The sequence below is a fragment of the Osmerus eperlanus genome, chromosome 15 (genome assembly GCF_963692335.1).
Source record: "Osmerus eperlanus chromosome 15, fOsmEpe2.1, whole genome shotgun sequence".
Taxonomy (NCBI): Eukaryota; Metazoa; Chordata; class Actinopteri; order Osmeriformes; family Osmeridae; genus Osmerus; species Osmerus eperlanus.
Window position 1 is genome coordinate 5,202,520 of NC_085032.1, and position 12,901 is coordinate 5,215,420.

A 12,901-nucleotide genomic window follows, 5' to 3' on the forward strand; every position below is an offset into this window, starting at 1 on the left:
TCAAGACTAATGATATGCAGTCTTTTTTTCTGTCCCAAGGTATGGCAAAACAGCCCCTAATCATGCTTGTCATGTCACCATAAACTCTCCCTCATTCTGCTATCTTATAGCCTACGTTAAAAATGTTGATACCCATTGTATACATTGAATCAACAGAAGTCCACAGATTTGGGAGAGTTTAGGCTACTCATCTTGGATTATTTTAGGCAGACCATGTCTTTTATAACATTTCCAACCGTATTAGCTTCTGGACTCTGGCATGCGAGACCAAAACTCCACAATCTCAAAAAACTAAATAGGATTCAATCGATTATCTGAAAATATATGTTGTATATATATATATAGTGTTATATGCAATATAACACAATGTACATGCAAAGTCAACCGGTAGAACACGTTAGGCTAAACACGGGAAGCTAGAGCCTTCTCCGTTTACCTCTTCATCTCTTATTCACACCAACGGGCATCCTTACTTCAAGCGCTCCGACAATTTCCGCGTATTTCCGACAACGCACTGTTGAACCACCTCCATCTTCTATCCCTGCCTTGTGAGTGCTATTGTTTGTAAAACAAGCGCGCCGAAGACTGAGACGAAACTGAAATGGACGGGTACGTATGACACACAATATCCTTTAGATTCCATGACACCTATTTATTGTTTATATAATCGCGTATGTTGATTGAAGCGCGGAACTAAAATCTCAACGTTACGCTTGCTAGCATATTCGAAAGCTAGTGCTAGCATTTCCCGGGCCCGTCTATTTGCTGGGAGTCCGTTCAAAGAAACGACGCAGCCACGCGTCCCTAGCAACCATCTCACTAACATTCCCATCTCCTTACAGAAATATTCATCTTTCATTAGCTATCTTGTTAGTTGAATTTTTTAGCTAGCGTGCATATTGTCTAACTACCCATACCGAGTTGTGTGGGTTGGTTATCTAGTTGACTAGTGGCGGTTATAACACATTAAAACGTGCCTAAATTAACAATGGAATTGGCTAGAGCTAGCCTCGATAGCTAGCTAGCTTAGTTTTAAGACGTGTAATGGCGAATACAGCACTCTTAGCCTAGCATTACGGAACGGTAGCTAGTAGAATCTTGCTTGGGTATCTAACGTTATCAAGTTGAACCGTGCTTCGTCTCTGTGTAGTTGTTGCAATTAAAGACAATCAAACACGTTTTATAACCAATTATAACTTTATATATGATACTACTTGATATTGTTTGTTTTATCTGGGCTAGTGCTACCAGCAAGTTGGTCAGCAAATGGACGTGCACAAATCCCGTGAGCGCGCTAAACCTAGCCACCGCTAGCTAGCTCTATAGCTATTCTGCTAGCTAGTTAGCGAACCACACAACGAAAACATCTAGCGTGCTAGCTTTATGTACACCACCTACGAATTTATCAATTAAGTTAGACAAGTAAGAATAGACTCAAGTTTCATACAGAATGTCTCCTTATCAATATGATGGACATCGTATTTTGTTGCGCAGTAAAGACTTGGCCTAGTGTTAAAGCTTGAAGAGCTGGTACGTGATTATGTGAGAAGATGAAAACGTTGCCACTCCATCAAATGTATTATCTGTCCACGCCGGGAGGGTGTGTCCTGGTGACCATATTATGCGTACTCAGTTATTGATTTTGGAGATCCAAGTTTTCTAAATTGGTTACACAAGATCAAAACAACATTGGTATTTCAAGATCAAGCATTGTTCGGTTTGCCACCGAACACGTGACTACGAACTATATTCCGTCTAGCATGTCCGTCCCCCACATAAAAAATGATCAGCCAGCTATAGTACATATCACAGTATTGATTGCATTCTGCTATTGTATTACATAAACAGTATAGTAATTTAAATTTTTATCTCTCCTCCTTTCCTGCCATCAGTGATGTTGCAGTTGGTGTGAAGGTAAGTCCAAATCAACTTATAAACAAGACTGCCCTTGTATTCTTACTTTTCAAAATGGATTATTAACCCTCTTGTGCACACAGTCCCTTTACATTATCTGGACATAGTCAGTTCTCATCCAACCTTTCTTTCAACCTTGTACACTCCGTCTAATTTCACAGTTTTGTTTATTTTATTCATTTTATCAGACATATTAAGTTAATATTCTTGTACACAATAATGACCTGGCAAGGAACAAAAGGCCTTTTGTAGGGAAGGGGATTGGGAAATTGGGAAAAGGCTTGGAAAGTTCAAGTCAGTTCCCTGCACACTGACGAGCATCACTTCATACATAAGGGCTTCAATGTACCCCCACAACTGTCTTGGAAAAAATCTTGGTATGTGTAGCTCATACAGTGTTACCTTCCTATTTCGTACTTGGTCAGTGACTTGCATTCAGTTGAGCCGGATATTGCCCAGGCCCATCCCTCATCTTGACTTTATTTAGTTTGCAGGAGGCTATGCTAGAATCATACCCCAAACAATCAGATTGCACCGTGGAGTCAAGTTCACTGTATTCCCAGCTTTTCATGACATTAGAATGCCTGTAATTGAATGGTAACAGTCCGTGTCCAGGCTGGTTAAGAGGAAAATGTTGTTCGGGTAGAAATGCATTTTTGCCTCAGTCTCCTAACCTAATTTGTAAGTAACAACAGCATTTCCGTCTTCCCTGAACCAAGTTAAGGCCTCCTCCCAGGGAAGTGGTCATACAAACAGATTTCTCTGATAAGATTGGTCTTTTGGCAACTGTGTTTACATGAAATATTGATGAAATAAACACTAGCCTATATATTACACAAAAAAAAAGTATGCTTTGGGAAAAACATTTCTCTCACACACTCAGATGTGGTGTGGCTTTGTCACATTTAAGTCAAAGACAACTTTATTACCAACAATTTATTTGTGGTCTCTCACCCTACCGGGGTCCCTGGCATCTAATTTATCGTAACCATAAAGAATGTTAGCGATAAAGAACAATTCGTTCAAATTCACTCACAGACACAGAGAACAGAGGAAGGCCTATTAGATAGCTGTGCCTGTAATGGGTCCCAGTCTGCCCCTCGCACCGCCATCAGTCAGTTTTAGCAGGGCCGGGAGCACGTCACACACACACACACCCCAGACACTGGCCCTCAGGGAACCCTGGGAGCTCCAGATGAAATGACTTGTCCTGACATCTTAGGCTCCGCCAGATTAAACCCACACGAGAAGAAGGCAGAGAGGCGAGGCGGTGACTCTGGTCTCAGTCTGTGTTTTATGTCTCCCCCCCCCCCCCCATCTCCCTGTTTCCTCCTAACCGTCCTGAGAGAGCTGTATTTCATTGTTTTCTTTGAGGGCGCTGACGGTTAATGGAAGGTGTCTTTATTGGACAGCATGCCTGCTTTTATCTCACTCCGGTTTCCTCTCTCCCCCTTTCTCTAGAGGGGCTCGGATGAGCTGTTGTCAAGCAGCCTCTACAACAGTCCCAACTCTGGCATGAGCAGTATCAGTGGTGAGTTTTGGACTACCCTTGTCCCCCTTCCCTCTCAACTCTCCCATTCCTCTCTGTCTCTCTCCTTCCCCCTCTCTCTCCATCTCGCTATATTTCGGTCCCTCTGTTTCTCCGTCTCTCTTTCTCTGTCTGTCTGTCTGTCTCTCTCTCACCCCCCCGTCCACCCTTCTCCAGACCTCCGAATGAGGAATTAGCATTAAGCCATTTATGTGATCAGCATCCGACTGCATTAAAGAGAAATCAAAGACCCGACGCAACGTTTGAAAGCAAAAGCTCTTTGTCGAAGGAGTGGATCCAGGCTTCGTAGGAGGTATTTAGTTACACAATAACCTCCTGCTCCTCTGTAGGTGGACACACACACACACGGTCGAGCATGTGAGTGGAATAGCACTGCCGTGTGCCTTGAATGTTAATATCTCCCCTTTAGAGCCGCGCCACGCTAACATCTCAGAGAGAGAGAGAGAGAGAGCGCATGAGGCCGCGAGAGCCGTCGTATTGCAGTGGTCGTGTCTCCTTAGCTTCAGGACGTCATACATTCATGCACGTGGCTCGCCCTCTCCCGCCGTTGTGCGTGGACGGGGGAACGCTCTCTGATCGGTCGCGACCCCCCCCCTCTCCGTTCCCCAGACGGGACGTCCAACGGCAGCGACAGCAAGAAGCCGCGAGTGGAGGAGGCCCCGCCCTCGCGCGTCCTCCACATCCGCAAGCTGCCCAACGAGGCGTCCGAGACGGAGGTCATCGCCCTGGGGCTGCCCTTCGGGAAGGTCACCAACATCCTCACGCTGAAGGGCAAGAACCAGGCAAGTGGGAGGGGTGGGGAGGGGGGGTGGGCTAGGGGAGGAGGAGTAGGGGCTGGGGGAGGGGGGGGTGACTAATGGATGGTGGAGGGTAGGGGGCTCTTAAGTCTTGGGCTGCCATTCGTTCGTCCCATGTGGCCTCATTCACGCCGGGGGGGGGGGGAGGGTAGACAGACAGTCTCAACAGTGCGTGTCCTACCTGATGGCACCACCAGCTGCTAACCTAGCTAACATCCCCCCCCCTCGCTCCACCTGCGTCCAGGCCTTCCTGGAGATGGAGACGGAGGAGGCGGCCATGACCATGGTCAACTACTACCTGACCGTGACCCCCAACGTGCGCAACGTGCCCGTGTTCATCCAGTACTCCAAACACACAGAGCTGAAGACGGACGCGGGGAACCAGGTACGCCCTCAGGCCGCCTCTCACACAGCGCCATGTGCGCGATTTCCGTTTGGCGTCTGCTAAGATGACGGATCCAGTGGTCCCCCTCTCCTCACAGCCTCTCTTCCCCTCTCCCTCCATCCCTTCTTTCCGTTTTTCTTCCGATCCTTCCCGGCCTGTGCCCCCCCCGCTCTCCAGAGGACCCAGGCAGTGCTGCAGGCGGTGTCGGCCGTCCAATCAGGCGGCACACCCACCTCAGGCTCCGCCCTGAGCGAGAGTGCCCTGACGGCAGCCTCCAGCCCCGTCCTCAGGATCATCATCGACAACATGTTCTACCCCGTCACCCTGGACGTGCTGCAGCAGGTACACCACCCTGACCACCCCACCCTCCCTGACCCAGTACCACCACCCTGACCACCCCACCACCACCCTGACCACCCCACCACCACCCTGACCACCCCACCACCACCCTGACCACCCCACCACCACCCTGACCACCCCACCACCACCCTGACCACCCCACCCTCCCTGACCCAGTACCACCCCCCTGACCACCCCACCCTCCCTGACCCAGTACCACCACCCTGACCACCCCACCACCACCCTCCCTGACCCAGCACCACCACCCTGACCACCCCACCCTCCCTGACCCAGTACCACCACCCTGACCACCCCACCACCACCCTCCCTGACCCAGCACCACCACCCTTGCCACAACCTCACCATACTGACCACCCCACCACCACCCTCCCTGACCCAGCACCACCACCCTTGCCACAACCTCACCATACTGACCACCCCAACACCACCCTCCCTGACCACCTGTGCTAGTTCCTGCTGTTAGAACTACCTCCACAGATCCAAGCGAGGGGTTTGGCTCCGCAGTCGTTTTTGAACAACGTCTCTCTCTCGCTCAGATCTTCTCCAAGTTTGGCACGGTGATGAAGATCATCACGTTCACCAAGAACAACCAGTTCCAGGCCCTGCTGCAGTTCAGCGAGCCTGTTAACGCACAGCAGGCAAAGCTGGTCAGTACAAGCTTTCTTTTTCTCTCCCCCCCCCCCCCCCCTCTCTCTCCAGAAGACAAGGTCATGTTGGACTCCCACCTCTATAAGTCTGCACCCTTTTTGAGGTCTTAACAACAAACTAAACGAAACAAACGGGGATTGAACCACCCCCCCATCTCCATTCGCCTCCCCCCTCCTTTCTCTCCCCCCCCCCCAGGCTCTGGACGGCCAGAACATCTACAACTCATGCTGCACCCTGCGCATCGACTTCTCCAAGCTGGTCAACCTGAACGTCAAGTACAACAACGACAAGTCCCGGGACTACACAAGACCAGACCTGCCTGCCGGGGACGGCCAGCCCGCCATGGACCCCTCAGCCTTCACCAAGGACTCCAACTCCCTGCTCGGTAAGATCCCAGGTAGAAACCAGCACTCCTTTTTTTTCCTCCCCTTCCCTTCCCACACACACACCCTACCCCCTCCCCTCCTACCCCCTCCCCTCCTACCCCCTCCCCTCCTACCCCCTCCCCTCGTATCCCCTCCCCTCCTACCCCCTCCCACACACCCTCCCCTACTTCCTTCTCCCCTACCCCACGCCCTCCCATCCTTCCTCCTTCCCCAACCCCCACCCCCAAAAGTCTAGTGTGTGGAAGACTTGCGCGAAAAGCTTGTCGATCTATGCGCGTGCGTGCGTTGGCAGACCACCTGTGTCGTGTTCTTAGGTGCCCTCAGCCCCCTGAACGCTGCCGCCGCCGCAGCCGCGGCCGCCGGCCGAGTGGCCCTGTCTGGACACTCCGGCTCCAGCGGAGTCTTGTTGGCCAGCAACCTGAACGAGGAGGTCAGTCACACACACGCACACACACAGGCTGAACTTCAGCTGTGCGCACACTCACTGATGGGATGATGTCGGTGGCCGGAAAGATGCACGGCAATTAAAAAGGGGTTGTAACCATTTCAAGACCGAGCGGTCAGACGAAGGCAGCACGCGGATCACGAGCGGCCTTGTATACACTGAAGACGAGTACATATAGTTTCCGTGGAATGTTTCCTTACAAGGCCACAGCATGCGATCAGCAAGTTTGTATCCTTGAAAGATTATGCCTGACAATATCGTGACTCCATGAAGCCTTTTCCTGCATCGTTTCTCCTCACGGACTCCTGCCAGTCTGAACAAGTGAGGCCCTTATCTATATGTGGACTGGAAGGAGCTCCACAACGTGACCTCTTGACCTCAAAAGGAGAGAAGCCTCTCGCACAAAAACCCTGCGTATCGCTCACACACACACGTGTCGTTGGCGTCGAAAGACGGTGCTCTGTCCCGACTCTTCCTGAAGCCAGAAAGGGGGGTCTTTGTCTGTCTCTCTCTCTCTCCCCCCCGTCTCGATCTGTTAACTCTCACCTCGCCAGCTCCTGCCTGCCGTGTGCCAGCTAATCTGCACCCCTCTCTCTCTCTCTCTCCCCCCTCTCCCTGCTCTCTCCCCCCCTCTCCTCTTCCCTCTCTTAACTCTCCACTGTGCTCTCTGTCATACGGAGCCCAGGCTGTTAACACACACTGGTGTTCTGAGCTCTGCTCTCTTATCCGGTCTCACAGGAAAGCTCATATGAGACCGGCTGCCTGATCTCCCTGACCCGCGTCTGATTTCCCAAATCTTCCCATCGCCTCTCTGAAACACACTTACTGCTTGTTTTCTCTCTCTGTCTGTCTGTCTGTCTCTCTCTCTCTGTCTCTCGAATGGGGACTAAACTATGTACTCTTGTTTTCTAATCACTGTCTCTCTCTCTATGAACACCACGTGCGCAACGTGGCAGCCTCTTATTCCGAGGCGGGGGATGGGGGTCGAACATCATCCCGCTCTCCAGCATGCCTCAGCCTCAGCTACTGTAACAGGCCTCCGCTTCTCTTCCCGTCTCACATCCCCCCCCCCCCCTCCCCCTTAGCAGACCCCCCCCCCCCCCAGTAACCATTCTATACCTCGACTACGTTACCGCATGTTTTCGCCCCCATGCGACTCCTGTTCCCAAAAAATCCGTGGTTATGATTTCTGAGTGGTTGTTAGCGGCCGAGCCGAGGTCTGCTGACCCCCCGTGCTTGTCCGGGGCGATTGATGGTTGGCACCCTCCTTTTTTTTTTTTGGGTTGATTTGTTTTGCTTGTACGGTTGTGACTAAGAATGTGGGGCGGGGGTGGGGGGGAGGGGCTAGCCATTTTTCTGACTCAAGCGCCTGCATATCTCCAGTGTACTGACCTGTCTTTTTATTTTTGTCCCTCTTCCTCCCCCTCTCCCCCCCCCCCCCCCATCTCATGCTATGCTCCTGAACCATCATGCCACCTCGCCCTCACCCCCACCCCACCATCTGGCCTGGACCCCCCCCCCCTCCTCTCCCCAACATTAACCACCATGACCACCTCCATCACTCTACGGGGAAACCATCTGACCACCACCACCACCCTCCTCCTCCTCCTCCGCTCTGGATGATCTGTCCATCTCCCCTCTCTACCTCCGGCTCTCCTACCTCTCCTCCTCCTCCTGTCCTCCGCTGCTTGCCTCTTCTCTCCCTCTAAAGATGATCACGCCCCAAAGTCTCTTTACTCTCTTCGGTATGTTATCCTCAACATCTCTACACCCTCTCTCTACTCTTCTCTGGTTGTTCTCTCTCTCTCTCTCTTTTTAGAGATCAGTTTTTAGGATTGTAAAGTTCCGAAAGTTTTAGGATTTAGTAAGCAGCAGTGGATGTGTCGGTATATAAATGTGTAAATAGTATTCTCTACACTGCCTCAGCCAGCCGATCCACAGTCTTGATGCTAATGCATGGTGAATTAAGTTTGTGCATGTTCTCAACCTTAAAGCATCACCCAGCCCACGCGGCAACATATTTTTTTTTAATGATTAAATACCTCTATCCTTTTACACAGTGTGTATTCTTTTCCCTTCTTTCTTTCTCTCTCACTCTCTCACTCCTCCTATCTAGCTGTCTTTTTTTCTTCCTTGAAGTCTACCCTACTCTCCAGTGCTAACTCTTCTCTCCTCACCGCCTATCTATCTGCTCTGCTCCCTCTCTCTCCCGCCCTCCCCTCCTGGCCGGGCTGGGGGTCGCAGGCGTGTACGGGGACTGCCAGCGGGTCAAGATCCTGTACAACAAGAAGGACAGCGCGCTCATCCAGATGGCCGACGCCAACCAGGCCCAGCTAGGTGAGCCCAGAGTCCCTGATCTACAGGCTCCTCTGCTCTCTCCCCGCTCCACCCAGGCGTGTCTGGCCTCGGGGGGGGCCGCGTGGTCGAGGTTCTTGGGTCGGATGACGGGGGGGGGGAACCAGCGGGTGCAAAGTGACTGCGGTTGTCCCAGATACTGACGTTGCGGATCGATTTTTCGAAAAGGGTTAGCCCCGCCCTTCGCAGTGTCTAGTAGAGGTCTAAACTCCTTCCCTTTGCTCTTCCTTTTTTTTTCTCTCCATTCCCTGACTCCCCCCCCCCCCCCCCCCCAGCCATGAGCCACCTGAACGGTCAGAAGATGTACGGTAAGGTGATCCGGGTGGCCCTGTCCAAGCACCAGACAGTGGCCCTGCCCCGCGACGGCCTGGACGACCAGGGCCTCACCAAGGACTTCACCAACTCCCCCCTGCACCGCTTCAAAAAGCCCGGCTCCAAGAACTTCCAGAACATCTTCCCCCCCTCCATCACGCTCCACCTCTCCAACATCCCGTGAGTGCACTTGGGGTGGGATCTGTGGATGGGGGACGGGGACTCTGTGCCCGTTCTGTGGGAGGTCCAACCAGAAAGATGGAATTGGTGGATATTTCGGATGTCTTTTACAGTATTTTTTGTGGTTAGAGCACTTGACGCATGATCAAGAGGCCGCAGGTTCAAATCCCCCTCCCCCTGTACTCGATGTGGCTTCCGACAAAATAATACAAAAATGTATTCTTATTATTCTTATTACTACTATGATTTAGAATGTGAAGCTAGTGCTCCCTTCCTCACGGTCTCCCCTGCCGTCTCCCCCTCACAGTCAAGACGTGACGGAAGAGGACCTCCGGCTGCTCTTCTCCAACGCCGGCGGCACTGTGACAGCCTTCAAGTTTTTCCAGTAAGTTCTCCCGCGTGAGCCTCCTTTTTTTGACCCCGAAGCCTCTCACCAGTGATGTTAAGAGTACTTAGGGGCTATCGTGGCTCAGAACATGCTAGAAGAGAAGCGCTCCCCGTAACGTGCTGTTGCCCCCTCCCCCCAGGGACCACAAGATGGCTCTCCTGCAGATGTCTGCTGTGGAGGAGGCCATCCAGGCCCTGATCGACCTACACAACTACAACATGGGAGGCAACCAGCACCTGAGGGTCTCCTTCTCCAAGTCCACCATCTGAGTCCACACACACACACACTCACATACACACACACGCACGCACGCACACACATAAACACACACGTCTAAGATAACCAGACCTGTCGACTGTTTCTGGAGCCTGAACACTTGGGACCACAGACGGATTGGACCTTTCTCCCCCTCCCCTTTTTGATATTCTTATTTTCGGCTAGCGTTTTGTATGTTTTACCTGTCATTCCTTCTCGAGAGAGCCAGAAACCTCGACTCAAAACGGAGTTGTGATTTGAAAGCTGTAGTTGTATTCCCCCCCCCGTAATACTGTAAGTCCCCCACCCTAACCCCCCCTCCCCCTGGTATAGCCCCGCCCCCTTGTGCTCCTCCCCCTACGTTTCCAGCGAACGAGTGAACAGACTCAACGCCTGCCTCTTTTTAGCGTTCTGATTAGTTGACAAGACACGTGCCTTACCTGATATATCACCACTTTTTTTACATCCCAATATTTAGCGACATTCATTTTCCACACTCTGCTGTACGAGGCACACAGGTTTGATTTGTGACGGGTGAGATCTGATTTATTAAAGGCATGTAGTCTCTCCTCCCTTGCATGGCTGGCTTGTCAAGTTCCTACCAGGAAGACCTTTTAGTGGGTTGTCTCCGAATGTGCGAAACATTATTATTTTTTTTGTGTTGTTGCTAAATTCCTTTTGGTTGTTGTGCTTTGAAGATTGATAATGGATTCGTTGAACCTCATTTGGACTATTTGCTCCTATTTTAGTACCACGTCCCCCCCCACACACCTCCCCTTCCTCCTCAGCAGAAATGGTAGTCTGTGGCTTGCGTCTGATTATTATTTATCAGTGTTTTTTACCCGTCACGCTTTTCTATCGCAGTGAACCGTGATTGTTGAAGTGGTTTTTCTAAGCACGTGTAGTTCTTGGGGTTTGAAGATCAAAACGGCATTGCATGCGTTCTCCGACGCGAACAGGAAGTGAGTCGACCCGATGTCATCGCGTGACCATTTACTGACTGTGATAAGGGACTGCCATACCTAGGTCAGACGCATCGAATACTAGAGATTACTAAGGGCGCCGCCCATGATTTGAAACTGTTCCTTCAGTTACACGCCTGGCTAGGCTAAATCAAGTGCACCCAAGTATTTTGATAGTATTTGCAAATTGTATTTGACCAAGGCCTGAAGATTACCTGGTGGGACCAAAGTCTATGTGCCTTTAGTGTTCCTTTTACATAATGAAATCGAAAAGGATGTTAAACTTCAGACGTTGACTAAATTACTGTAAAATGTTGTATCCAACGCAACGAGATTGGACAATTAGGATGCACTCCAGGGTTTGTTTTAAGGCGAAGCGTGATCTTCCCTCCTGTTTCATGAAGAACATCCCTTTCCCCTGAACCCACAAACTCAGACCTCTGCAAAAAAACAACAAATCAATAGAAAACCATTTGATTCTGTGTCTGTTTGGAAATGAAAGGAAATGTATATTTTCAATATTAGTTGCAATTTTTACATCTTGAGAATTGTACGACTCAGTAGACTTTGGAAGCGGCACAATTAAAGGATGATTTTCTAAAAAATTCGGGGAGATCTGACCTGTTATTTTACTTTGGGTTTTTCTACAGTTTTTTCCTCCTTTTCTGCTTTTCTTTTCTCCTTTTTTTTTCTTGTGTGTACTCTGCTTTACCTTGGTGTACATCTGTAGCATGCTAAATAAACGCTTCAGTAGCTCTACCTTCACCTCTCTCTCCTCAGACTGTCTCTCTTTTCTCTCTCTCCCCTCTTGGCTCCCCCTCTCTCTGCCCCAAGTCGGGAAAGGTACCGGCAGAGAACTATCAGAACTATTTGTACTAGTCGTACAAAAGTGCAAACTGTAAGAGCTTGACAGGATTCGTATCCCGCTAAAGGCCAAACAAACCATCCTACTGCGCTGCAGCCAAGCGCAGTTTCATACCGCCATTCAAGTTCTTCAGAGCGAGTAAGTATCATGGACGGATGCGCTGAGGGGCCTCGTCTTTGCGGTCCGCTCTACAACATGTAGCCCACAGCTAGATACGTCCTCCCCTCCCCCTCTCTGGAACATTCCGGAGCCCGTCCAGGGGTGTTTGTATTGGAGTTCATCGGCATGGCTATGGGATGATGGACGCCCCTGTCTGTGTGTGTCTGATGAAGACGATGTTCTAAGCGGGCTCCAGAGAGGGACCCGGGCGGCGTGCGATCCATCACCTCCACGCACCAATCCCAGGCCCGGCTCCGTCTGATTGGCTCGGCACAGTGCTTCGGCTCGCTGCCGTGTAAATGGGACCGCTTGTGTTGGGTGATCCGCCTCGAAACAACAACCGCAAAAAAAAAAATGACATGATGTATCAGGGCGAAGGGCCTCAGACCGGATCAATACTTGGTCTCGTCTGGCAATGCGTCACGGGACACGTCTGTATCCACTCTCCATCACCCGGTCACGGAGTCGGGGGAGGGAGGGTTATTGTTTAGCCTCCTGTGTGTGTATTGTCTTCCCCACCAGTCCAAGGTGTGGCTACGGTTGACGTGGATGTTGATGGAAAGCCGTGTGGTGCCTGGGAATCAGGCTTGAAAATTCCTTTTTAATGCTCCTTCAATTACCCAGAGATGACACCATCAATGGTGAAACAACCAAATTGGAGAAGAAAAAAAAAAGGGCGCCTGTGTGCGTTCCAAAAATTTCAACCACCAGTTTTATCCGTAAGATCACTCTGTTGCTGCCCCTGACAAGTACACAATTGCTGAAATGACCCTCCAGTCTCCGTGAGTGCGCGCTCTCTCTCTCTCCCCTTCTCTCTCTCCCCTTCTCTCTCTCAGCCTCTGTCTCTCTGCCAGACCTAGGCAGTCAGCTGGACCAGACTATTCTGCTCTACTCCACTAGTTTTTGTTCCCATAGATAGCCACAGTCGCAAACCTTCTGTG

The 12,901-nt window shown here is 50.9% G+C and overlaps 1 protein-coding gene across 2 annotated transcripts; it reads left to right on the forward strand.

Annotated features, from left to right (window-relative positions):
- The first annotated feature begins 451 nt into the window (after positions 1 to 451).
- Positions 452 to 10,255, forward strand: ptbp2a (polypyrimidine tract binding protein 2a). Of its 2 annotated transcripts, none has more exons than XM_062479283.1 (14): positions 452 to 609; positions 1,893 to 1,914; positions 3,376 to 3,445; positions 4,073 to 4,245; positions 4,505 to 4,645; positions 4,823 to 4,987; positions 5,542 to 5,652; positions 5,849 to 6,050; positions 6,354 to 6,469; positions 8,196 to 8,229; positions 8,729 to 8,821; positions 9,115 to 9,331; positions 9,639 to 9,716; positions 9,859 to 10,255. In XM_062479283.1, exons 1-14 carry the CDS (start codon positions 602 to 604, stop codon positions 9,986 to 9,988), a joined length of 1,560 nt encoding a protein of 519 aa, XP_062335267.1. In that variant the 5' UTR covers positions 452 to 601; the 3' UTR covers positions 9,989 to 10,255. The 2 variants fall into 2 exon arrangements, with proteins under 2 accessions (XP_062335267.1, XP_062335268.1); XM_062479284.1 differs by having other exon boundaries at positions 453 to 609; positions 5,849 to 6,038.
- Positions 10,256 to 12,901: the final 2,646 nt, after the last annotated feature.

Bases quoted from the DNA above. Each gene is read 5' to 3' on its own strand.
- ptbp2a (XM_062479283.1), top strand. The intron at 6,051-6,353 runs GTAGAAACCAGC...TCGTGTTCTTAG, and splicing joins CCTGCTCGGTAAGATCCCAG to GTGCCCTCAGCCCCCTGAAC. The intron at 9,332-9,638 runs GTGAGTGCACTT...TCCCCCTCACAG, and splicing joins CTCCACCTCTCCAACATCCC to TCAAGACGTGACGGAAGAGG.